The sequence below is a fragment of the Macaca nemestrina genome, chromosome 7 (genome assembly GCF_043159975.1).
Source record: "Macaca nemestrina isolate mMacNem1 chromosome 7, mMacNem.hap1, whole genome shotgun sequence".
NCBI classification, from domain to species: Eukaryota; Metazoa; Chordata; class Mammalia; order Primates; family Cercopithecidae; genus Macaca; species Macaca nemestrina.
The window spans coordinates 108,737,453-108,764,948 of NC_092131.1; the positions used below are offsets into that span (position 1 = coordinate 108,737,453).

The following is a 27,496-nucleotide window of genomic DNA, read 5'->3' on the forward strand; positions in this document are numbered from 1 at the left end:
GAGAAGCCACCGACCCGCCCCCGGACACCAGCTCCGCCAAGGCGCCCGCGAGGCGAAGCGAGTCGAGTGTGACCTCGGCTTTTCCAGTCTCGACTCATACTGATTTCCCTGTAAATTGACAGGAAAAGTAAGGGAAAGAGTCCCTGCTTCCCTCCTGATTTCAGCTGACCTCTGCTGGCTCGCCCTAACCTACTTTTAGGAGATTGTGTTAGGCTGGCTTGGGGGCTATGTCCTCCAAACCTCCCTGAACTTAGCTGTCAGGCCTCTCTGTGGTTGTGGGTGCGGGACCTTGAGGGCGCACGTGTCATCTAGCGAGGAAAGCCTTGAACTATCAGAGTCTGCGTTTCATTCCTAAAATGTCACTATCTTGCTGTGTGACCTTAGGCAGGTCCTTTCCCTCTCTGGGCGGCTTTGTTGTTTTAGTCTCATTTTTGCCACAAGCAGCAGAAGCTGGCCTAAACCTTGGCTCTGTGCTGGCTTCCTGAGTCAAATGCCAATAGCCACACCCTGCTGCTGACAGATGGGCTGGGAGGTGGTTGGGGCAGGATTATCTCAGCTTCTGAAGAGCTGGAGGTATGAGTTGCCCACTGGAGACAGGTACAGCCCTCGCCTGACTTTGATGTGGACCTTCTAAAGGGAGCCCAGTTATCCTGCACCCTGCAGTAGGCAGCCCCAACCTGGGCCAACACAAACCTTTCCAAAACAGTATCTGGGCTTCAGGGTCCTTCTGTCTAATGGGTCTCTTAAGTCATGGTTACTGTCATGGGGGCCAGAGCTGGTTGGTAATGAACTCTTTACTCTTTTGTAGGCTACAACTGAGACCCAGAGGAGACCAGACCCCATGGCTTCCTGGACGAGCCCCTGGTGGCTGCTGATAGGGATGGTCTTCATGCACTCTACCCTGCAGGAGGTAAGGTCATAGGGAGGGGAAGGGAAATGGTGGACATCCCTCTGTTTACTCAGAAGCATTATTGTAGACCACCTGAGATGTGGCATGATTAGTGTTAATCCTACACCAGAGAACTAAACTTTCTTTCCTGTCTCCAGCCAATGGTATTTCTGGTTGGCTTAGCTGTAAGGATTATCTAGATCCCTTGGGTCCTCTCTGAATCCTGAGTAGGGCCTTAATGGCACTGTGGATACCGTACACCAGTGATGACCTGGGGCTGTGATGGACCCTGTCATTTCAGACTAGAATGGCTGTCTGCATGTGCCCAGTAGAGGCTGGATTGCTGGAGACCAGGAAACAATTAATGGGCAGAGCCAGGTTCTGGCCCTAGCTAAGCTGCTAAATAAATATTCTGAGTTTACATCTATCATCACATATCCCACTGTTTTATCCCACAGTCCTCTCTTTAGACTTCTGCTGTCTTTTCCAACCAACTTGAGAGGACCCGGCTCATGAATTGCATCCTTATTTGCCTATAGGACAGACTCAAACAAAGGAGCGAGGCTAGCATTGCCTAAGAGACATAGGGAGTAATGGGGACAGTGGCAAAGTGCAGAACACATGCTCCATCTATTAAGAGCAGCCTCTACTCAATTCCATCTGATCATTGCTAAGTGGAGACACAAGCCCAGGATTGCCAGATCTTATTTTTCAAGCCAGCTGGATCACCTAGATTTCTCACAAAATTTCCCAGTTTTTAAAGCATTGAAAGGCACATAAATGTGTTTGCACCCTGGATTCAGCCAAGCAGTTTGCAGCCCCAGATCTAAAGGTAGGGCACATCTTAGTATTGTGTCCCAAGGGCTGCTGCTAGCTCCATACAGTGTCTTATGAATTAGAACAAGGCAATCCCTCCCTGCAGACATAACTTCTCAAATACATGGCTTGGTGGCCTGTGTATCCTCAGGGTCTAGGAAGGGACTTGTCATTAAGGGTTTAAATGTCTGTTAAATAAACATGCATCCGTGAATGAAGATACATACCCTGGGATAAATTAAACTTCTCTGCCTCTTGTTTTACTTTCTTGGACTTAGTGCCTCTAAGGCCTCTTTCGACTCCAATGCCCTGTGAATTCTGTGATGCACAAAGAACTGGTCAGCAAGGTACATCTTCTCCCCATTATCCCATTTTATCAATGCTATCCTATAATCATATTAATAGAGATCTTTTGTTAGAACAAAGATTAAGTCTTTTCAGGATGATGTTAGGATTCCCTGGCCAGCGAGATGACTGTTGAGGTAAAAAGGTGGAGACTTACGTTTCTGTCTCATCAGCAGATCTGAAACAGGCTTTGAGAGCTTCAGAGATTTGTTCCTGGTCAAATGGGGCTGAGGCTTCAAGGCACAGTGTTTCATTTTGCCTTCTTTCACCTTATAAAATTTAAATATGCTTTGAGGCAGTCTGTTGACCTTTGGCCAAGGGCAGTGTTTGCCCAGCTTGAATCACTCACTGACCTCTTTTGGATTTTTCCATATCTTTGTGCCTGTGGCAGTGCTGTTTCCATGTATCAAGACAGTGTGCATAGAAGGTCATAAAAGGAGATTTCAGACCAGCGATCTTCATCATTCACGCCACCCACTGTTCGGATCCCAGCTCTACCGCTTCATTGCTGTTGTCACGCAACAGTAATGAAGCGGTATAATGAACTAGTGTAATATTAGTATAGACCTCAGAATTGTTTGGAAGAGTTAATCCATTGTGAAGTGGAAAAAACTGGAAAATCAAACCAAACAGTGTCTGGCACGTAGTAAGTGTACAATAAATGTCAGCATTCTACTGTGGCTGCTGCTTGTCAGCATTAGAAGCTTGAAGCAAGCGCAGTGCCTGTATTTTCTGGTGTAGAGCCTGTAGGGGGCACTCAAGAGGTATCAGCTGTGGAGGGCCTGATCTTCCGGGAGTGTGGGTGGGCGTGGCCAGGTCTGTCTCACCACAGGCCCTGAGAGAAGGTTCTAATGAAGGGTGATTGGTCAGCCCTGGGTCCCTGTCCATGGGTTGGACGCTCTGTTTTTTTCGTAGAGTCAGCCTGAGTTTGACTTAAAGCCGCCCCTCTGAAGTATCTTGTGATTTTGGTGTTTAGGTGGGGCTTAAGGTGGTCCCTAGCATCTACGCTTGCTTAGCATGTGCTGCCACCAGGTGGTTGTTAGAAAACTACTAGATGCATGAGGCTGAGCTGTGAGGAGCAAAGGATGCGCCAACTAATTAATGACAAATAGAGTTTCTTTTCTTTTTTTTTCTTTTATTTTTTTGAGACATGGTTTCACGCTGTTGATCAGGCTAGAATGCAGTAGCATGATCTCGGCTCACTGCAACCTCTGCCTCCTGGGTTCAAGCAATTCTCATGCCTCAGCCTCTGAGTAGCTGGGACTACAGGCGCCCACTACCATATCCAGCTAATTTTTGTATTATTAGTAGAGATGAGGTTTTGCCATGTTGGTCAGGCTGGTCTCGAACTCCTGACCTCAAGTGATCCGCCCACCTCAGCCTCCCAAAGTGCTGGGATTACAGATGTGAGCCACTGCGCCCGGCCACAAATATATTTTCTTTATTGAATCAGCAAAAATGTAAACTTTTATATTCACTGCCCACAAATAAGTGTGATAGATTGTAGAGCAAGGTATGAGGCTGGCAGTTCCTTGTTTTTGTAACTCGTTCTTGACCATTCCTGGAGGAGATCACTGTTCCCCTCATCCAGGCAGCTGGAGCGGCCTCCCTTCTTCCTGTCTCACAGGCCCTGGAAGCTTCCTGTTGCTCCAGGCTTCTCCTTACCGACCTGATTTTCCCAGAGAAGACAGCAGCTGCTGTTCCTACTGTCTCTTCCAGCCTGGAGTATTTGAAAGCTTTTCAAACTTTATCCAGCCTGGAGTATTTGAGAGCTTTCCAAACCTTATCCTGAACACCTTGAAGATGAGTCCTGTGTTGACTGTGCCCTGAATTACAACTTGCCCCCTCCCTTTTTTTTTCTCTTGCCCAGGAGAAGAATAAACAACCTTATCTGTTCACTAATTTAATTGTCATAGGACGGCTTCCTAGCTCTCTGGCCAAGTGCCTTTAGAAACTGTTTTAACATTGGTCATGTGGCTTGCGATTATCTCTTTAAACAACCATGTCAAGATGGCTTCATGTATATCTGAATGGCCTTCCACCATGTTTTCCCCTGGGGAGGTGCTGTACTGTTTAGATTCTCTGGCAAATTCTGTCCTCTCCCATTTCCTGTGACTCTGGATGGAATAGCCTTTTCAGAAGAATGACTCGATCTTTGACCGTCTCCACTGCCAAGTTCATAGATATCTACTGGAACAGATCCCTCGAGGTCACAGTTTTGAAAGACAGGAGACATTTGGATAAAGTCCTGGAAGGTCTTATAAGTCTGTGGTGACCTCCTCTGGAGGGAGGATTTTGAAAATTTCAAAACACAACTTGTAAAATAAGCAATATCTGAGTTGGCTCTGATCCTGTCCCCTGGGTCTTGTTGGTGCATAAGTATAAGATAGAATTATTTAACTGGTTTTTTTTTTTTTCTGATCCTGAGGCTGGAGGCTAGTGTAGAAGGCGGATCTTGCAGAGGGCTTTGAGGTAGGGTGGGAATGGAAGGCCAGGTGGCCTCGGGTAGATGTCCTTTGAACTCCTGTTGCCTTCATCATAATGTTTGGTGGAGCTGCCAGGCTGAGAGTGTGGATGTCCTTGGGATGTGTGGCAGGTTGCCTAATGCCCCCCAGACATGTCCATGTCCTAATCCCTGGAACTCATAAATGTTCCCTTATATGGCAAAAAGGACTTGGCAGATGTGATTAAGAATATTGAATTGGGGAGACTATCCTGTATTACGTAATCACAACAGTCCTTATAAGAGAGCCACAGGAGGGTAAGAGGCAGAGGAAGTAGAAGATACTACCATGGAAGCCAGAGGCTGGGAGAATGTTACCAGGAGCTAATGCATGCCAGCAACCTCTAGAAGTTGGAAGAGATAAGGAATGGATTTTCTGCTCAAGTCTTCAGATGTAGCTGTCTATAGTGACACCTTGATTTTAGTCTTGTAAAAACACATTTCAGATTTCTGACCTTTAGAACTGTAAAAGAATAAACTTGTGTTGTTTTAAGACCTAAAATTGTGGTAATTTGTTACAGCATCAAGAGGAAACTAATACAGGATGTCAAGGGTGGCCTTTGAATCTTGCCCTGCTTGCTGCCGCCAACACAGGCATCCCTTCTCCACCTCCAGTAACCCAGGTGCAATCATAGGTGCTGAGAGAGGCTGACAAAGTCACAGAATTGACATGAGGACAAAAAAAGTGCCATTTGAGTGTTGGTGGCTTAGCCCAGGCCTCTTATTCACCTTCTACAACAATCTCACACTCCATAGCAATTTCACCATCCCAGTTCCCCCAATTGACCCTGCTATTGCTATCACCCTTGATCATGTCAATCACGGGCAGTGAGGATGGAATCCTAAGGAAGACAGTCCTGGGTCAGGGTTCAGGGAACTTCCTCTGTGAGTAAATCAACTCCGAATCAACTGACTCTGACATGGCACATAATTCCTTTTAGATCAGCCTAGATTTGGCTGGGTTTGGCCCCTCGAGAAGTCATAACCTTGTGTCTGAGTGTTGCTCCATGTTGGGTGATCTGGGAGAGTTGGGGCCTCTGAAAGACACAGATTTATTGAGAAGTCTCATTTCAGTAAGGTATAAATATGGAGCCAATCACTGGTCCTGTCATGCCTTGTGAAATCGCCTTTTCCCATCCCTTAATGGAGTCTTAGGAAGATTCAATTTTGATTATTAAAAGTTCAGTTCATTTAAAGTTTTGATTCTCAACTTGATTTAAATCTCGTCTCCCTTTCCTGTAGTCTGGGCTTGACACATGGCTTCAGGTACCCAAAGTTGCACAGGGCTCTTTTCCTCCTACCATGGAATGGTAAGGGTGTGGTGGGGACTGGTTCTGAGTTGCTTCTTCCTTTTATTTCTTCTGGATCCAGCTTTCCAAGGGTAGGAAACAAGGAGAGGGGAAGAGAACAAGGGCAATCAGCTCTTTACTTAACTGAATGCCTCTCTCTGGTAGTTGTCACTGCCACTCCAGCTCTCTCTCAACCCTCTGCCCTCTGGGTAGCAGATGTGAGTTCTTTGGAGGGCTCCACAGAACACTTCCTGCAGCAGGCAGTCCATCTTCAGCTTGCCAATTGCTACCGGGGTCTTCTCACCTAGCAGGCAGCGTTATTGGATGAAGTGTTGGCTGGAGAGCTCAAACCCAGCTCCCTTTGGTGTAGTCTAGCTGACCCATAGGAAATACTGCATCTTACTGTGCCAGACAGTGGGAAGATGGAATGCTTCAATGCTGCCTCCTCTCTGAGTCCTGCCAACTCCCTTCAGTTCTCCTTTCCTTGCTCTGATAGACCTAGGGAGAGATCAGCAGGCCCACGGTCTAAGCAGATGTCCATCTGCGGAGTGGACGGACATTCTCTTCTTGCAGCCGCCCCCAGTGTCTATGAGTGTTTCTCGTTTTCTTCATTTTCATTTCTAATGGCTGTGTTCCACTGTACTTATGGATATGCCATAATGGCATAAGTGGCATTATGTGTTATTTAAACCCATTATTTCTTTATTGAACATTTGGATTGCTTCCTGGATGGTTTGTTCACTCGTGTTTACCATCAGACACCTGAAATAAACGTCTTATGCTCACATCTTTGCTCACTTGTTTGAGTATTTCTTTAGAATAATCCTTTCTTATTGTACTGTGCTTTGCTACACACTTGATACACATTGTGGCCTTCCTCCTTTCTCCCTGTTTCAGTTCTGCATAGAGCTTTTCCAGCACTCCAGGTTTAATGTCATAAATGTACTTCCCATGACCTTGTCCCTCAAGTAATTTTGGATCAATGCTCCAGTCTGTGTTGACACTGGTGATGGAGTCTGAGCAGGAAGATATTGGGTCATCCTGAATGCAGACTGAATTTCATTACAACATTGCCCCAAAGCTTGAAAATCTGCAAGACAGAGTCATTGGCTAGATCCAGTGAGAATCCTGTGGGAGAATGAATGGGAGCTCTCTCCTTGTGTGTTGCCTGCGATCCCTGCACTCCTTTTTCGCCTTCTACCTCTGACCTTTCCATCTTACTCTCTTTCTTTGGCTCCTCTCTAGCTTTTAAAAAATGCTTTTCAATTCCAGAGCTCTGCCTTTGCCCTCCCCTCTCTCCCTCCACATGCTCTCCCAGGCAGCCTCCATCTCTCCAGAGGCTCCTGCCTGGGGGTTATCACGTGGAGGCCCAGGTCTCATGATGATGCAGTCTCTCAAATGTAAACTTTTGAGGTTTTCTTCAAATAGCGTTATAGATACCTTGGTAAGTGGGATTGAGAGAGAGAGGGAGGAATCAAAATTCCTTCAGGTTCCAAACAAGTGTTAGGGACAGATGAAGGTGGAAATTCACCCTGATCTTGGGAAATAATTGGTTACATTTGAAGGAGTAGTTTGGGGGACTACATGGAGTCTCACCTTTGGGGGAAGGTGAGGCACTGAATAAACGAAGTATATACTACTCTTTGAGAGAGAAACAGGGTCATTAGAGAGGTTTTCCTTAGCAGAGTGTATTCAGTATATTCATACCCTAAAAAGAAAGCAGCCAGGAGAAAGGGAGAGATTGAAGATAGAAGAGGAAAAAACCAATTACATGTAATTGTTTCATAACAGAAAAAATGTAGGCAGTGTTCCTCCATTGCATTACTAATGGATCTTAAAGCACCAAAACTAACATCTTATGGAAACCACATTTCAGGGTTTATGATTGTGATTGCTTTCAGTTTATTTTTACAAAGATGCTAATTTCCATAAATAGCATGGAAGCATAAAGCAGTTTCCTCTCCAAGTATTTCATGCAATTACTTTCTGGAATTTGTCAGCACTGAACAGCTCCGGCCAACGTATGCTATAAATTATTGTGGTCAAATACTCAGAAATGCTTTTATTCTCCAAGCCTTCATTTACAAATAAAACGACATTTTATTTTGAAAATAATTTAAAAACAAAGAGTAACTATTTTACTAATAAAATAATATTTACAGTTTTAAGGGGCTTTAAATTCTCTTTACTCTTTTGAAATTACCTTTGTGATTTTTTAATTTAAAAACAGCACATATTCATTATAAAAATATAGAAAACACAGGAAGGGACAATGATGAAAATAAGCATCACCTTTAATTCTACGAATTGTTAGGATTTTGTTGTATAGATTTCCGATATTCTTCTTAGGATATTAACAAATATGTATATTTTAAACAGTGGCTATACTCTATTTTGATAACTATTTAAAAAATTTAACATTATAAGGAATATTTTTTACATATCATTAAATATTTTCCTATAGTAATATTAAATGTATTCCTGCTGTTACATCATTTGGATTTATTAACTAGTTCTTCACACTGAGCATCGAAATGTATTCAAATAAGTGTTTGTTAAGGCATATAATTTTTGGGTCAAGAAGTTTGTGAAATTTTAAGACCTTTAATATATACTACAAATTGTCTTTTAGAAAATTCCATTAATGTCTATGCTTACCTTGCAATAGTTGGCACTATAAGATTAAGGAAATTTTATTAGTTAGAGGTTATTAAAAATACTTGGGGCCATTTGTTATTACTGCTTTTTTGTATATTCCAGCACTTTGGGAGGCCGAGGCGGGCGGATCACAAGGTCAGGAGATCGAGACCACAGTGAAACCCCGTCTCTACTAAAAATACAAAAAATTAGCCGGGTGCGGTGGCGGGCGCCTGTAGTCCCAGCTACTCAGGAGGCTGAGGCAGGAGAATGGCGGGAACCCGGGAGGCGGAGCTTGCAGTGAGCCGAGATCGCGCCACTGCACTCCAGCCTGGGCGACAGGGTGAGACTCCGTCTCAAAAAAAAAAAAAAAAAAAAAAAAAAAAAAAAGAAATGGAATAGCAGGGCTGGGCACAATGGCCACACCTGTAGTCCCAGCACTTTAGGAGGCTGAGGTGGAAGGATTGCTTGACCCCAGGAGTTCAAGGCCAGTCTGCACAGTATAGGGAGACCCCCATCCCTACAACAGATAAAGATAAATTATCTGGGCGTGGTGGTGTGTGTGCCTGTGGTACCAGCTACTTTTTTTTTTTTTTTTTTTTTTTTTTTTTTTTTTTTGAGACGGAGTCTCGCTCTGTAGCCCAGGCTGGAGTGCAGTGGCCGGATCTCAGTTCACTGCAAGCTCCGCCTCCCGGGTTCACGCCATCCTCCTGCCTCAGCCTCCCGAGTAGCTGGGACTACAGGCGCTGCCACCTCGCCCGGCTATTTTTTGTATTTCTTAGTAGAGACGGGGTTTCACCGTGTTAGCCAGGATGGTCTCGATCTCCTGACCTCGTGATCCGCCCATCTCGGCCTCCCAAAGTGCTGGGATTACAGGCTTGAGCCACCGCGCCCGGCCGTTACCAGCTACTTGAAAGGTTGAAGCAAGAGGATCACTTGAATTTGGGAGGTTGAGGCTGCAGTGAGCTCTGATTGTGCTATTGCACTCCAGCCTGGGTGACAGAGCAAGACTCTGTCTCAAAAAAAAAAAAAAAAAAGAAATAGAAAAATAAATTTTCGTCTTCATATGTATGCCCATTTCTCCATGAGAATCTTATTAATTTGTAAGTACTCCTTATATACAAAGTGTTAATTTTTTATCTTATGTTGCAAATAATTTTCCCATTTTGTCATTTACATTTTATTTTTGTTTATGTTTTGGATATACTGCCATTAAAAATTTTTAAGTAGTCTACTCTAGGAGTCTCTTAATTTTTTAACTCTCTACTTTTGTCATGCTTAGAAGTAACTTCATGTTGGGAGAAAATATATGGATATCTATATTATCACCTAGTCTTATATTTCGTTTTAAATATTTAAATATTTATTTTAGAATATATTAGTCAGTTAATCTTTCAGTCTTTTCCTGTGCTGATTCATACTTTTAAAGTTATTGTACCTTTGTAATGTGTTGGTATCCACTAAGGCAAGACCTCCCTTCATTATTATAGTTTTGACTAGTCCAGGTCTTTAAATTTTTGGTCACATTCCAAGAACAAAAAGTTCTGTTGTTTTAAATGGCATATGGCATAATGGAGGAGTAACAAAAGTTTCTTCTCTCAAAACTTTGAAAAACAAACAGCAACAAAAAGAACAGTTTATCTCTAATGAAGCAAGGAAATGGTGCCAGCTTCCAAACACAAATTATGAAGGTTTTTTTTTTTTTTTTTGAGTACTGTGGTCTGGATGTGGGGGAAAGAAGATCCTGAAGATTGGCATGTGTTTCCTTGGATTCTGAGCAGGACAGAGATTTCTGTAAGGATGTCCTATGTAATAAACTTTTGTAAGAACAGTGAAATTGGTGGCCCTGAGTGGGACTTGAAAGAAGCAGGTATTGTCCCCAAAAAGGCCCAGTTTGACACCAAAAATGACAAGGTACATAGAATTGACAGGGAACCCTTATTGACCAAAAATTTTATTGTCCATGTGTACAACACAGCCTCCTACAGAGGGAGATTGGTGGAGGTGAAATGGGATGAAGAGGTCAGTGGGGTGGAAGAGCAACCCTTTCCATAACAAAGAGCCTATAGGTTAGGGTCTCTCTTGAGATCCCTGATGACTTTTGAATGCTGAAAATGAAGAGAAGATGGGACTCTAAAGAAAAGAAAATAACATATTTAGTGATAGGATTCACCAAACACCAAAGCATAATGGAAGTTAGGGACTACTCTATTCATTCTCTGTCTCATACACCATGTCCTCTTTATGCTGTTCTTCAGCAAACAGCTGATGCCACTAGAAACAACAAAGATAAGTGCCATGGAATAAGCAATTGGGAACATGCTAGACAAAACATGCACCCAACAAGATGAAATATAAAAAACAAAAATATACAAATGATGATAGAAAAATGATGACAAAGGAGACCCAACATATGCATAGTTAATATTTTTGAAAAAGAGAACAGAAAATATTCAACAATCCAAGGAAAACTTTTCTCACTCTTTTTCTTCAGGTCTTTGTAAATATTGATTCTGTTTTTTTGGCATTGAGTATTACTGAAGAGAAGTCCGTGGTCAATTTGATATTTTCTCTGTTTTTTTCTCACTTTGTCTGACACTATACCTACATGATTTCTTCCTTATTCTGAAGTGTCATATCAGGACATGATATAAACAATTTTTATACAATTTTTTTTTATCTGTGTGTGCGTAGGTTTGTGTTTCAGGAACTTTAAAAATGGGGTCATCAAATATGTAATGTTTTCATTTTTATTTTTGCTATTCTTTTCCTAAGCTCACTTTTTCTGTTGTCTTGAAATGTTTCCTTTAAACTCATATTTCTACCTGAGCTTTTAAGAAGGGAGACCGAGTTGTTCATAATGTGTTTTTGACTTTTTTTGAGTAATTTATTTAGTAATACATGTTCTTTGACTACATTTTCGTTCTGTTTCTTGCTATTTTAAAAAATTTGTGTGCATCGATCCTGTGAACATTCTGTTCTGATGGGTATTCTCTTCTTAATGGGGCTCTGCTCTATGTGTTTCCCATCCTCCTTGGACCAAGAGACTAACCAGAGCATATTTTCTTTCTTGGTAATGATAGAGATACAGAAAACCCAACACATGAGTCTTTTAAGCTTCTGCTTATGTTATTTCTGCTAACATCCCACTGAGCAAAGCAACTCACACAGCTGAAGCCATAGTCAGGGAATAGGGAAGCATTCTTACCTACTACGAGGCCAGAGGGCAGAGCAAATTATACAGGCTTGTCTGAAGTTATTAGGGCAGGGGAGTGTGCTCCTCCCATGGAGATTTTCTATATCTGTGTGTGTTGGAGGAATGAGTTTTTTTTTTTTTTTTTTTTTTTTTTTTTAGATGGAATAGCACTCTGTCGCCCAGGCTGGAGTGCAGTGGCACGATCTTGGCTCACTGCACCTCCGCCTCCTGGGTTCAAGCGATTGTCCTGCTTTAGCCACTCCAGTAGCTGGGATTACAGGTGTGCGCTACCACGCACAGCTAATTTTTGTATTTTTAGTAGAGACAGGGTTTCACCATATTGGCCAGGCTGGTCTTGAACTCCTCGCCTTGTGATCCACCCGCCTTGGCCTCCCAAAGTGCTGATACTACAGGTGTGAGCCACTGCACCTGGCCAGGAGTGAGTATTTTTGAAAAATAATCTAATCTACTGTTGTGGCAGGCTTTTCTTTAAGGCAGCCTAGTTCCAGGGAGCATGCTTTAATCACTACACTTTCACAACCCTCATAAATGAAATTATGACTTTGGGAGGAGTTGACACAAATCAGGTCTCCATGATCTGCCACAGCCTTACTTCATGAAATAGATGTTTATATAACATAGGGGCTGAGCATGGTGGCTCACGCTTGTAATCCCAGCACTTTGGGAGGCCAAGGCAGGCAGATCACCTGAGGTTAGGAGTTTGAGACCAGCCTGGCCAACATGGTGAAATCCCATCTCTACTAAAAATACAAAAATTAGCCAAGCTTGGTGGTGCACGCCTGTAGTCCCAGTTACTCGGGAGGCTGAGGCAGGAGAATTATTTGAACCTGGGAGGTGGAGGTTGCAGAGAGCTGAGATCACACCACTGCACTCCAGCCTGGGTGACAGTGCGATATTCTGTCTCCAAAAAAAAAAAAAAAGAAAAAAAAAAGAAAAAGAAAGATGTTCATAATTTATAGGAAGAGGCTTTATTCTTTATTTACTATCTCACTCATAATCCTAACTCTAACTCTAGACTGAAGTCTATAGCAGTAGAAATCCAGAAAATAATTCCTCTTAATCCCCTAGGTCAGTGGTATTATTTAAATTTTTTGACTGTGACTCACGGGAATAAATGCATTTTATATTATGACCACACACACACACACACACATACACACACGCACACACGTATGTTTTTCATATTACTGAAACAAAAGTTTCGGGAAACAATACTTATCTTATTTGTTTTTCTTTTCCATTCTATTTCATTTCATTCTATTCCAGTTGATTCTGTGAAAAAATGGCTAAGACCTAATCAATTCATTTTATAACCCACTAATGGAATGTACTCACAGTGTGAAGAAATACTGCTCTGGTTAATAGACCCCATTCTCTGTCTACCTGTGTGTGTATTGAGGTTGGTGTCTGGTAACTGAGACACTCAGCATAACTGCCTGATTCTGGTCAACTGATGTCTATATTAACTTTGCTCTCCTGGGATGGTGTCTCCTGGGCTAAACCAACTATTGCCAATGGTGTGCAGATAAAACTGTAATTTACAGCATGCTTAGTTATCAGCGTTCTTCAGAGCTATCTAGATGTTCATATTCTTTCACTCCTTTGACCTAGTAACATGAGGAATTATATTAATAGGTTTCTGAATATTGAGTCATCCTTGTGTTCCTGGCATTAACTGTACTTGGCCATGGTATATTGGTTTTTTAATATTCAGCTGGATTTGGTTTGCAAATATTTTATTGAAAATTACTACATCTGTATTCATAAGAGATGTTGGTTTGTACTATATTTTTCAGGTTTTTAGATCAAGATTTTTACTAACCTCATAAAATGCATTGGGTACTTTTCATAATTTTTCCTTTTCTGGGTCTGTTTAAATTGCACAGAAATAACCTGTTCCTTGAAGGTTGGAAAGAACTTGCCAATAAAATAAAGAGGACACAGAAGTTTTTGGGGGCAGTACTACTTTGACATCCTCTTTACTTTTTATACAATTGTTGGAGTGTTCGGGATTTCTCCAGATTCTTTAATCCGTTTTGATCAATATAAAATACAAGAAGATAATTTGTATTTTCCTGGAAACCTTCTGGACAGCAAAGGCAAATATTTTATACTTTTTCAAAAAAATTTCAAGTTATTTTGCAATGATATTCTGATTTATTCTCTCTTCAGAGAATGTGGGTTTTATTTCATTTTTTGAAATGTAGTAAGGTGCTCAATTTTATGTGTGTCCCAAAGATATTTGATAGTTGGACATTTTGTGAATTTTCACAGCTATTTGACAATAAATTATATTCTCTGCATTGAAGAATATTGTTCTGATGTCCCCGACTCTTCTTTACTAGTTATCTCCCTCCGCTTTTCCACTCCCACACTAATTCCCATTTAGTTCTAGTGGGGAGCAATCTAACTCTTTTGTTTTCTTGTCTCCTATTGATCTGTGTCCTCAGGAGCTCTGTCAACAAATGCTTGCCTAGCTGTTTTCGTATGCAAAGATACTTCTCTCCTTAGGAGGAATAATGGGCCTAGCTGTTGGGTAAGATTAAATTCTGCTTTCCCATTTGCTGATTTTGCCTCTGGGTGGCTTTTTAGTTTTTACAATATTATCAATAAAGGGATATTTAACACCTTTGTGCAACAAGCATTTCTCTTTATTACTAAGTTGTACCATTAGTAGCCTGGGAGAGTGTCTTGCCGACCTATGCTCACTCGCATTTGAGATCACTAATAAAATGTTAACTGCATAGAAGCCTGGGCATTTTAAACCCTGTCACCCTTAAATCCAAATAGAAGTGGCCACCCTGGGAATCAGAGTAGAGAATTCTGAGGGTTGGTATGGCTCATTTAGGAGTACATTTTAAGATATATTATAAAATGGATACTCTGTGAGTCTATAGTTTATGAAAAGAGTGACCGATATATGTTAGAATGCAAAAATAAGGTGTCAATGATGCAGGGGTGTAAATCATAAGCAAAGCTTGCTGGTACTCCAGGGGGTCTGGAAGATAGAACTCAAAGTGTGTTTGGAAGGGAGAAAGCACTATTGGCATCTTTTGCTAAGGTGAAGGCAGGGCCTGTGAAGAGGCTCTTCCTGCCTGGTTTGGGTATTCTCTGTGAAGCTGAGGGATAACTGCCCATTTGCTGGGTGTGCAGATTGTAGATCATAGTGGAAAGAAGCCAGCCTGAATGTGAGGGACATGCCTGCCCTTCTGGAGGAAAGTTGCCCATTTGTTGGCAGTCATTTGTAGTCATTATTCCTTCCAGTTGAAAGAGAAGAGAAAAGAGGTGTGGGATGGGCAGATGAAACAAGTCCAGCGCCCTTTACTGTTCAACCCAAATTCCTTTCAGAGCAAACACTTCACATGTAGAATGCAGAGCTTCCTTTCCATGGAACAGGGATAAGTGGGACATTTGCAATGAATGCTGTCTTCTGCCATGACTCTCCAAGGGAAACAGACCTTCCCAGAGCCCAGTCAGGCCTTTGCTGAGGGCCTGAGCAGCGGCCATGCTTCTCAGGACAGGCTTTGTGGGCTTGCATCTTGGAGGTAGACCGGTTACTTTGAACTGACCTTGGAACTCTCCTTCCCGTCCCTGGGAGGTCCAGCATGTGGCAAGCATCATTGTTCACAGCTCCAGAGGCGGAGCACTTATGCTGCACGCTCTGTAAACACTTTCTGGGATGCATTAGCAGCTTCCATTGTCAGAGCCAGGAAAGCATTTTGGTGCATGGAGCAGAGAAGGAATGCGTGGAGTGGCAGGCAGCCATGCTCTGGCGGGCTCTGTTCAGGCCCTGTTTGTGAGAGGGCTGTTTACCTAGGTGGTGCCTTCTATGCACCTGGCTGATGATTGCTGATGTCTGGTGAGTCCTTAGCAGTGCACTTAGCAACCAGACACTTTAAAAGATAACAAAGCTTTTGGGGAGAGGGAGAGAAAACCCACCTACACCATGGAATAAACTGGCCACTGTTTATTATGGTGTTAATTGATAAAACGAATAGACAGGCACACATACGTATTTGTACGACACAGAGCAACACAGATAATGTACTGATTGCTATCCTCAGTTTTTCCCAGTGGAGCATTGGTGAGTCCCTAGAGTGTGACAGGCCAAGGTAATGTCTCAGTCTTTGTTGGCATCATTACTGGTTTTTTTTCTATGTTGTCTGTTGACCCTCTCTGGTGCTGATGCCCTTCCCAGGATACAGAGTGCATTGAGTAAGCCTTGGCTCCCAACATGCTTCATTCGCCAGTCCTGGGGTAGTGTCCTAGATGTTAACAGTTTTTTTCCACTCTAGGAATAACCAAGGGAAGCTTGTCCTTCAAAAGACACATGGCACGCAGGACATAGGCATCTTTTTTAAGCTGTCATGTGGAAGTACTCACTGACCTCAGAGCTCTGTTTTGTAACATAGGATTAGCACATAATTCTGAGATGCAATTAATGAATCCATTGACTAACAATCCCTGATAAGGTCAAGAAAGAAAGCTATCTTAAGGGAAACTAATATGAGACTAGAGTTGGCAGGCAGTAGAAGTGCAAGTGGAGTCCTCATCTGTATTCAGCATTTAGAATTCATGGCTTCTTCCCTGCTTTCTGTTTGAGATGGAGTCTCGCGCTGTCGCCCAGGCTGGAGTGCAGTGGCCAGATCTCAGCTCACTGCAAGCTCCGCCTCCCGGGTTTACGCCATTCTCCTGCCTCAGCCTCCCGAGTAGCTGGGACTACAGGCGCCCGCCACCTCGCCCGGCTATTTTTTTGTATTTTTTAGTAGAGACGGGCTTTCACTGTGTTAGCCAGGATGGTCTCGATCTCCTGACCTTGTGATCCGCCCGTCTCGGCCTCCCAAACTGCTGGGATTACAGGCTTGAGCCACCGCGCCTGGCCCTTTTAGCTTCTTTAATATGGAATGTGTGGTTTGTAAATATTTTCTCCCAGTATGTAGCTTGATTCTTTTATCCTCTTACAGGTTTTCATTTTTATTTTTATTATTTTTTTGCAGAGGAAAAGTTATAGATTTTGGTGAAGTTCTATTTATCAAAAATTTTCACTTATAGATCATGGTTTTTGGTGTCATGGCTAAGAATGCTTTGCCTACCTTAAGTCCTGAAGATTTTCTCCTATGTTTTCTTCTAAATATTTTATAGTTTGACATTTTATATTTAAGTTAATGATCCATTTTGAATTACTTTGTTCATACAGTGTGAGGTTAAGGTCACAACTTACATTATATGGTGTGAGGTTAAGGTCAAGACTCACTTTTGCCTATGATGTCCAGTTGCACCATTGCCATTTCTTGAAAAGACATTCATCCTCCATTACATTACTTTTGCTCCTTTGTCAAAAATTAGTTGAGGGTATTTGTGTGGGTCTGTTTTCAGATTCTTCATTTTGTTTCATTGATCTGTTGTTCCTATTTGTCCTACAGTGTCACACTATCTTGATTACTGTAGCTTTATAGTAAGTCTTAAAGTAGAGTGATTCCTCTTACTTTATTATTCTTTATCAAAATTATTTTAACTATTCTAATTTCTTTGCATTTCCATATCAGTTTTGCTTGTCTATACATACATACACACACACACACACACACAGAAAAATTTTGCTGGAATTTTGATAGGAATTGTGTTAAACCTATAAGTCAGTTTTGGGGGAAGGATAAACATTTTTACTGTGTTGAGTCTTCCCAATCCATGAATATCGTCTATCTCTTCATTATGTAGCTGTTTTTTGACTTCTATCATAAGTGTTTTGTAAAATTCTGAACAATCCTTGTTGGTTCTATAATTACATATTCTATATATTTTTTGGAGTGATGGTAAATGGTGTTGGGTTTTTCATTTCATTACCCATCCATTGGTTGCTAATACACAGAAATACAATTGATTTTTGTGTATTGATCTTGTATCTTGCAACCTTTCTGAAATCATATACTAGTTCTAGGAAGGGTTCTTTTTCAGATTTCTGGGATTCTCCACATAGACAAAGGGATATAAGACCTAAAATTAACAACCAGTACTATGTGCTGCCTTGATATCTGGTGAAACTAGGAAGTCCTTGAATGGCTTAATGTTAAGTTTCTCTCCCTAATCTATTCCCATGGATAAGGTCCATGGAAGAATTTTAAAATCATGAATAGGTGTTTAATTATGTGAAATGCTCTTTTCTGCATCAGTTTATATGATCACGTGATTTATCTTTTTTTTTTAAACACTGTTGATTTGATGTATTACATTGATTTTCAGGTATTGAACCAGCCTTGCATCCCTGAAATAAACTCCACTTGGTCATGGCATATCATTCTTTTTATATATGTTGCTGAATTCTATTTACTAATATTTTGTTGAGAATTTTTGCATCTAAATTCATGAGAGATATTCACCTGCTGTTTTCTTTTTTTTTTTTCTTTCTTTTTTTGTCCTGTCATTGTCTGGTTTTAGTACTATCTTCACAAAATGAGTTGGAGGGTGTTTTCTCTTCTGTTTTCTGAAGAGGTTGGTGTTCTTTACATATCTGGTATAATTCTCCAGTGAAATTTGGATATTTCATTTTTGACAGATTTTAAACTGTGAACTCAAGTTTCTTAATAGTTATAGTATTATTCAGGTTATCTATTTTATATTGAGTAAATTTTGGTATCTTTTGTTTTTCAAGGAATGTGTCTATTTCAAATCGTTGAATTTTTCTATGTAGAATTGTTTCTTGCATTTCCTTGTTATCCTTTTAATGGTTGCAGGATCTGTAGTGATATCTATTTCATTCCTGATACTTGAAGTTTGCATTTTCTCTCTTTTATTCTTTGTAGTATTGCTTACTTTTTTCTTTGTCAGCTTCTTGTTTTGTTCGTCTTTAAAAAGAATTAGGTTTTTGTTTTATATATTTCTTCTAGTGTTTTTCTATTTTCTATTTCAGTGATTTTTGCTCTTTATTATTTTCTTCCTTCTGGTCCCTTTTTTTCCTTCTGTTTTCCATTTTATTGGGGATGGGATTAGATTATTGATTTGAGATCTTTTCTTTTTTTTCTAATGCAAGCATTTAGTGCTATAACGTTCTCTCTCTGTAACTGATTTTGCCATAACACAAAATTTGATATGTTTTACTTTCATTTTCATTCTTATTAAACAATATTTTTAAGCTTTCGTTTGTGCTATGTGCTCAATGTTTGTGTCCATCCACCTCCAAATTCATATGTTAAAATCCTACCCTCTGGCCGGGCATGGTGGCTCACACCTGTAATCTTAGCACTTTGGGAGGTGGAGGCAGGTGGATCACGAGGTCAGGAGATCGAGACCATCCTGGCTAACACGGTGAAACCCCATCTCTACTGAAAATGCAAAAAATTAACCGGCTGTGGTGGCGGGCGCCTGTAGTCCCAGCTACTTGGGCGGCTGAGGCAGGAGAATGACGTGAACCCGGGAGGCGGAGCTTGCAGTGCGCTGAGATTGCGCTGCTGCACTCCAGCCTGGGCGACACAGCAAGACTCTGTTTCAACAACAACAACGACGGCAACAACAACAACAACATCCTACCCTCCAAGGTTATGGTATTAGGAAGTGGGGCCTTTGGGAGGTGATCAACTCATGAGGGCAAGCCCTTCTGAATGAGATCAATGCCCCTTAAAAAATAGGCCAAAGGGAGCTTGCTTGTCCCTTCTTCCACGTGAAAACACAATGCAAAGACACCATCTATGAACCAGAGAGTAGGCCCTCAGCAGATACTGGACTTGCTGGCACCTTGATCTTGGACCTCCCACTCTCCAGAACTGTGAGAAATACATTTCTGTTTTTTATAAGCTACCCAGTTTGTGATATTTTGGTAAAGCATCCCAAATGGACTAAGACATTTTGAGAATTTCTCTTTGACTCATGGATTATTAAGAAACATGTTATTTAGTTTCCCAGTGTTTGGAAATTTTCCTGTACCTTTCTGTTACTGATTTCTAGTTTTATTCCATTGTTGTCAAAGAATAGACTCTGTCTGATTTTAATCCTTTTAAATTCATTGAAGTTTGTTTTGTGTCCAATATGGTCTATTTTGGTGAATGTCCCATGGGCACTCTTGAAAAAAATGTATATTCTGCTATTGTTGGGTGGAGTGTTCTTTAGATGTCAATTAGATTTTGTTGGTTGACGGCGTTGTTTAGTTCTTCTATAATCTTGCTGATTTTCTATCTAGTTATTCAACCAATTTCTGAGAGAAAGGTGATTAAATCCTCAAGTATAGTTTCATTGAGTATAATTTTACTTTCAGTTGTATCAGTTTTTGCTTGAAATATTTTGAAACTTTGTTGTTTGGTGCATACACATTTAGAATTCCTATATCTTCTTGGTGGTGGAACTTTCCTTTATGTCTCTGATGTTTTTCTTTACTCTGAAGTTTACTTTATCTAATATGAATGTAGCCACTTCTTTTAAAATTTACTATGAAATATATTATTAGCATAGTATATGTGTTTTCATCCTTTACTTTGAACCTGCCTATATTATCATATCTGAAGTGAGTTTCTTATATAAAGCATATAGTTGAGTCATGTTTTTAAAAAATTCATTCTGCCCATCTCTATCTGGTATATTGGTGTATTTGCTATAATTTGACTATTTACATGAAAAGTAATTATACTAAATAATACTTCAGTTTTCCAGTTTTAAACTTATTTTGTCTTTAGTCTCACTTTTTTTTGTTCTGCTGTTTCCCTTTTCTTGTCTTCCCGTGGGTTACTTGAATTTTTTTTAAGCTTTTATGTTGATTTTCCTATGGGAATTTTCAATTTCTCTCTCTCTCTCTCTCTGTCTCTCTCTCTTTCTCTCCCTTCCTCTCCCCCTCATGCTTTATCTTATTAAAGTCTACTGATACCAACTTTACCACCTCACTTAGTGTAGAAACCTTATCTCTATTTAGGTCCCCTTACTCTTTACCCTTTTGAATATAGCTGTCTTAATATGTCCTCAACATAGTTTGAGCACCACATCAAATGACATAACTTTTGTTTCAACTGTCAAATATATTTTAAAAAGTCATAAGGAGAAGGATATTCTATTATCTTTACCCATATTTTTACCCATTAATTGTTGTTTCTTCCTTCCAAGAGTTTTGAAGCCATCTTCTGTTATTTTATCCTTTCTTTTTAGAACACTTCTTTTATCTCTTCTTTAATGGTAGGCCTTCTGGCGACAGATTCTTAGTTTTGCTTCACTTGAGAATGTCTTGATTCTAGAAGGATATTTTTGCTGGGTATAGAATTATAGGCTAAGAGTTCTGTCTCTTTTTCAGCACTTGAAACACGTTGTGCTACTGCCTTCTGTCTCTATGGTTGCAGATGAGAAATTTAATGTTATTCAAATTGTTTTTTTCCTGTAGGTAATGCATTGTTTCTCTCTAGTTGATTTTTAGATTTTTGTTTGTCCTTATATTTGAAATGTTTAATAGTGATATATCTTCTTATAGTTCTTTGGGTTTGTGCTGCTTAGAATTCAGATTCTTGAATCTTTAGTTTTAGGCTTTTCCCCCAAATTGGGAAAATTTTAGCCATTATTTCTTCAAGTATTATTTTTAGGCTATATATATATGTATATTTATATATTATATATGTATTCTCCTTTTTGTTCTGTGATGGTGAAAGTATTATATCCTTTGTTAATCTCCCATAGGCCTTGGATGTTCTGTTTATTTTATTTTCAGTATATTTTCTTTCTGTTGTTCAGATTGGGTAATTTCTCTTGATTTTTTGTTGAAGTATACTGATCTGTCATCTCACTGTGCTAAAAACCTCTATCCGGTGAGGTTTTAAAAATTTTTTAAAGTTAAGATGTTGCATTTTCAGTTCTGTAATTTCTATTTGGGTTTTAAAAAATATCTTCTATTTCTTTCATGAGATTTTCTATTTTTTGTTTGTTTCAAGAGTGCTTGAATTGCTCATAGAAACATTTTTAAGATGGCTGCTTTAAAATCATTGTCAGATAATTTGAACATCTGAGTTCGTTTCAGTGTAGGTATCTGTTGATTGTCTTTTGTCATTTAAGTTATTATTTTCCTAATTCGTAGTAAAAAATGATTTTTAAATTATATCCTAAACATTTCGAGTATTATGAGACTCTGGATCTTATTTGATTCAATTTAAATCCATCTTCTATTTCAGCAGACAGTGACCTTGTTTAGATCTAGTGTGTAGGTCCTTGCCTCCTTTTGTAGGCTATAATTATAAGAGTTTAATTTTTACTGCCCTTGCAATTCTATTCTGGTCTGCTTCATGCACATGCAGTGGCATTCCACACAGTAGTTCAGTTCTCAGGTCTTTCGCATTGCTCATTCTGGTCAGTTTCATGTGTGAGTTGGTTAGGGGTCTGCCTAGAGGTTTATGTGCAGTTTTAAGGATTTCCTTTCTCCAGCTCCCTCCTCTCCAAGTTGCGCCTCCCCAGCCGCGACTCTATTTGTGAGGGAGAGGAGCACCATCTGCCACTGCTGGGTAAGGGTGGAAGTCCAGGCTTCTCACTTCATCTTAGCAGATATTGTCCAGCAGTGGGTGAGGGGAGTGTTACTCTGTGTTACCTATTATTACTAGGATTAAGATGGGAGTCCAAAATCCCAACTTGGTCTTTGCTGACACCATGCCACCGTTGGTGGGAGGGTAGCGTGTCCCAGAGTGTCTACTACCACTTATTAGGGTGTGGAAATTCAGACTTTTCACTCTTTGCTGGGCAGGAGTTGGGGAAGGCATCCATGGTGTTTGATGTAAGGGGGTTATTGTCAAAAAGATGTTTGTTGTGCTGGGCTGTCTTCTAGTCCTTTGACTGGAGAGAGCAGGCTTTTCTTTCCTTTTTGTCTCTGCTTGTAGGCATTTATGAGTTGCAGTGTTCCCTAGCACACAGTCCAGAACATATGGAATGTGAAAGAAAAACCCAGTGAACCCACCACTATATTGTTCCTTAAGTTCTGAGGTTCCTAGCCAGTCTTTTCTCTTCTTTTTACTTTTCAGAGACTCTTCTTATGATTGTTTATGTGATTATGTCCAGGGTGTTTAGTTGTATTTGGGTGATGGGCAAGGGGGACATGAGTGTACGCGATTTTGTCCGTAATCCAAGATTCTTTTTTATAATCTTTAAGAATTTTGATACTTTAGATATGACCAGGTTCTGATTTTTTATTGGCACACTTTAGTTGTGTTTTTTTTTTTTTTTGACTTAGGAATGTTTTCTTCTAGTATGTCTTTAAATATCTTTTCTTCTCTTTTAGTTTTTCTGTTCTCTTCTTTAATAACATCAATTTTCCATATGTAGATATTGTACTCTTTATCATCTTTTATAATTTTTGTGTTTTCCTTTTTTTTCCTAAGTCTTACACTGATCTGCTACTTAACTGACTCTTAATTTTCTGTGATGTAATTTCTGCTCTGTACTTTTTCTGGTGCTTTAAGATATTATTTCCTTTCATTATTTTTTATACCAGCTCTTTTTAAAATTTCACATTATTATCTTATCAATAAGATATTGTTCATTATATTGTTCATGTCTTATTTTTCAAAGGTCATGTTTTCTTTAATTTCCTTAAGAGTTCAAAGCAAATGTTATCCAAAATTTAGTTTATTTTCTAGAATAAAATTTAAAAAAATGTTCTCTTACAGGTTATGTTATTATTATTTTAATGCTACAGATTCTCGTAGTTTTCAAGTTGGTTTTATTTCTGTTTACATGTTCTTGAATAAGCATTTGCAATAGCCCTACGGCTATTTGCAGTATTCCCCAGACTTGGGAGGCACACTTTTCCTTGGATCTGATATCAGCTAGAATAGGCTAGATCATGCTTCAGTAACAAATAATCAAAATATTTTAGTGATATAATACAGAAAGGATTTTTTCTTGTTCATTTACATATCTATCACATTTCTTCTCAGTGCTTTTGCCATCTGAAAAAGCAGATTTCCATGTCAGACAAAAATAGAAAATGTGGCAAATTGGGTGCTTGATCTTAAAGGCTTCTGAATAGAGGTGACACATGTCATTTATATTTTATTAGTTAAAGTAAGTCATGTGGACATACTCAACTTCAAAGGGGTGGGGTCGTACACTTCTATCATGGACCCAGGAGGAGAACTGAAATTATTTAGTGAGCAGCACTAATGGCTACCATAGGTCCCCCACTGTTTGCTTTTGTGTCCTAGAAATTCATCTTTAAGATGATCGAGAATGGATTTGAGATTAATGTTGGCAAATATTTACGAGCCTAGACATATTAATAGTTCTGGCTGACATTTATCTGATTGGTTAGTGCCTGTGCATTAAATACTTTGAATAGTACTCTGAAAGGGCTGGCTCTGGAAGCTGGGGTCATGGACAGCCCTATCTAGAGACTCACATTGGGTGTGGCCCACTTGCTTTCCCAGCTTTCCTGACTGCTGTCGGTGCATGGTAAGAGACAGAACTCAAGTGAAGGTGTTCCTGTTTCCTCTGTGCCCTGTTGTGGTCTTCAGCTGCTAACCCTCCATATCAAGGATACTTCTTGAATTTTATTTATTTACTCCCCATAACACTGCTCCTCTTTTCCTAAGAATGGACATTTAAAAATCTGTCATTAGTGACTTTTTTTTTTATTTGATCCTACCTGTACTTGATCTCGCAAAAAAATGCCTTAAAATTTGTGTCATATAGTTGGCATTGTTTCCAGTTTCAAAACTATTTTTGATATTCTCATTCTGTTTTTCTTCAGTCGTTTTGGACAGTTTCTGGCTAGAGACGCTTGGGTATCTTAGTTGCCTGAATGCTGGCATCTTGACTTTGTGACCCTGGGAGAGGGCTCTTGACTGTATGTAGCAGGCTTCTCTGTATTCTCTCTGGCATAATTTATGGTTGGCCAGTTGATTTAGAGACTCAGGGATGGGATAAAGAGAACATCAGAGATCATGGAGCTCGAGACAGACCTGCCCAAGGTTCATAGAAAAAGAGAGAGTCAGAACTAATAGCAGACACCTATAGCTTACCAGATGTCTTGTTCTGGAAAACCTGTGGTGTCCAGGCCAGAAAGTAGCAGGTAGGGAACTCTACTTGTCACACTACCTTAGATGCATTTACCTTTGTTCTTTCTCTGTCTTTTGTCACTCTTTCACCATCCCATTCTTCTTTTCCATTTCTTTTTATCCTTTTTCTCTGAGATATGTTAGGTCTGCCAGAAGAGCCTACCAATATCACTCGTCCTTGCTGTTGGCACAAATGGCTGAGTAGATTGATGACTAGTATATTTGAAGAGGAACTAAGTTGATGTCTCATGGGAGAACACTGGTGTTAAAGTGTAAAGAGATTCAGTGTTTGTTTATTATACAAGGAAGCATGATAGTGCCGTAGTCTAAATAATACTAATTGGTGTTTCCCTTGGTTTGGCCTGAATCACACTGTTTTCTTTACATTTTCCATTAGAGAGCAGATGTCATCTAATGACTTTCCTACAAATGTTTGCTTTCTTAGAAGTGAGCTATGTTTATTTCTTCAGTTACAAAAATGTGTTGTTTACAACTTGTAAAAAAATGTGACTGTGTTCTGATTTGCCTCCCATCAACTTTTCTCCCTGGTTGATTACCCAACCTATGTCTGGTGGACTAAACTGCCTAGTGGTGAGAAAGACTTCCCAGGCAGGCCATCAAAGCTTGCCTGATGTTTTTCAGAGGTTTAAGAGTACAAGGAAATTCACTTGGAAATATTTGGACTTTGGCCACAAATTCAATTTAAGGCATTGGCTCAACAAAATTGGTCATTCCTTGGAGCCAAGATGAAACTAGCATTAGTGGGGAGAATGAAAGATGGTTGATACTTGCTCAGACCTTCTGTACGCAGCCATCAAGATAGGTATTGCTGAGTTTTTACTTTGCCCTTGCATGTGGCTTGTTGTTTTCTCCAAATAATGTGGCCAATTGTGTACTCAGGCTGTAGTCAAACTGAACTTGCACTGCTCCATATTTTCCTCTTCTTATTTTCCCCTCCTCTCAGTCCTTCCTCCCTGCCCCTCTGTTGTTAATCCTAGCTATCCTTCATCACTCAAGACATCCACAAAGTCTTTCCCAGTCCTCCCACTGGCATACATCTCCCCATTTTTGTATCCCACCATGTAATTATTTCTACACGTCTTTTCTCCTTCATTGGACTTCCCATTTGACTTTTCTTCCCCATTCCTTGAGGCCTATGTCTATTTTACCTTTGGGTCTCTCACACAATCTAGAGCAGATCCTGGGACATAATGAGGACTCATTTGAGGATATGGTATCTGTCTGGAAGAAGTCCACGTCAAATTGAGGAGGTAAATGGGTAACAGGACCTAAGTAGCAGAGAACAGTTCCTGGCAGTCTTGTTGCGTCTGGACTCCCTGTCCATACAGTACCGTACCCGGCGCCTCTTTCACACCCTCATTCTCTAAGGTCAGTAGCGCTCTGTTCCATGGCCCTTTATACACTTGTCTCATACTTTCAAAACCTGAGCTTCTCATATAGGAGCTGCTATTGTTTTCTCATATAGCTGTGTTTTTTCCTAAGACATCTTAAAGATCTGGCTTAACCTTTGATAGCCTGACACATAATCATTTTGTTTTTGTTTTCTCATTCTGCTTTTAGTAAAAACATTTATGTTTTCTCCCTTGCATAATAGTATTTTAGGCCATACATATGTCCCCGGCTAAAAACTTCACGTTGGTATTCCAACCTTAGAGCTTCATGGTAGATTTGAAACCTGAAGCGAAGATTACTTGTTTACAACCTATCAAGGATAACATTAATTTATCTTTTGAGCATCCTTGCTTATGCCTCATAGATATTATAATTTTTGGGAGATTTCTGCTTAGTTTGTTAATAAGTAAATATATTAAATAAATAATACAGACACACACATTTACCACCTCCCAGTTTACAAAATAAAACTTTGTCAATACAAAACCCTAGCCACATTTTCCTTTTTCTCTCCCTTTTGTCTTCAGAGGAAACGACCATTCTGAATTTTGAGTTCATAATCTTTCCTTTTCTTTATACTTTTGCTACATATTTCTAAACAAAATATACAGTGTTGTTTTGAACTTTTAAAACTTTGTATAAATGGCTAGGACCTGAAGTTCCAGCCACTTGGGAGGCTGACGGAGGAGGATCACTTGAGGCCAGGAACTTGAGGCTGTAGTGTGCTATGGTTGTGCCTGTGAATGGCCACTGCATTCCAGCCTGGGTGACATAGCAAGACCCCATCTCTGGGGAAAAAAAAACCCCAAAAACCAAAAAACCCACTTTTTGTAAGTAAAACTATACTGTGAGTATTCTGTAACTTGCTTCAATTACTTGGCATTATGTTAGTGAGATTATTTGTGTTGTTAAATATAGTTTATAGTTCATTTATTTTCACCGTTGTGTAGTATTTCACTGTATGAAGGCATCAAAATTCTTTATTCTCTTGTACATTTAGTTGTTTTCAATTTTGTTTTTTACAAACAATTCTATATATCTTCTTTATATACGTTCATTTTTCTAAGGTCTATACCTAGGAGTGGAATTGCTGGGGGAAATGATGTGCCCATCTTCAGGTTTACTAGTTATTGGAAAAATTATTAGGTAAAATATGGCAACAATGTATAGTTTAGCTGAACAATTAAGAATCCTTGTACCGCATTATCTTCAGTACTTGATATTGTCAGTCTTTTTCATTTTTGCCAGTTCATAGTTATAAAATGGTATCTCTTCAGTATTATAATTTATATTGCCCTGACTACTAGTGAAATACCCATCTTTTCATGTTTCCTGGCATTTGCCTTTCTACTTCTGTGAATTACTTATTCTTTTGCCCTTAAGGGT

At 39.9% G+C, this 27,496-nt stretch overlaps 1 protein-coding gene across 7 annotated transcripts in view; it reads left to right on the forward strand.

Annotated features, from left to right (window-relative positions):
- The window catches only part of LOC105497462 (ADAMTS like 3), a 434,450-nt gene that overhangs the window by 28,904 nt on the left and 378,050 nt on the right, over positions 1 to 27,496 (forward strand). For all 7 annotated transcript variants that reach the window (XM_024797846.2, XM_024797843.2, XM_071100796.1 and 4 more), the window contains exon 2: positions 809 to 910. In XM_024797846.2, the coding sequence (XP_024653614.2) occupies positions 809 to 910 (102 nt within the window). The remainder of the gene's footprint in view (positions 1 to 808; positions 911 to 27,496) is intronic.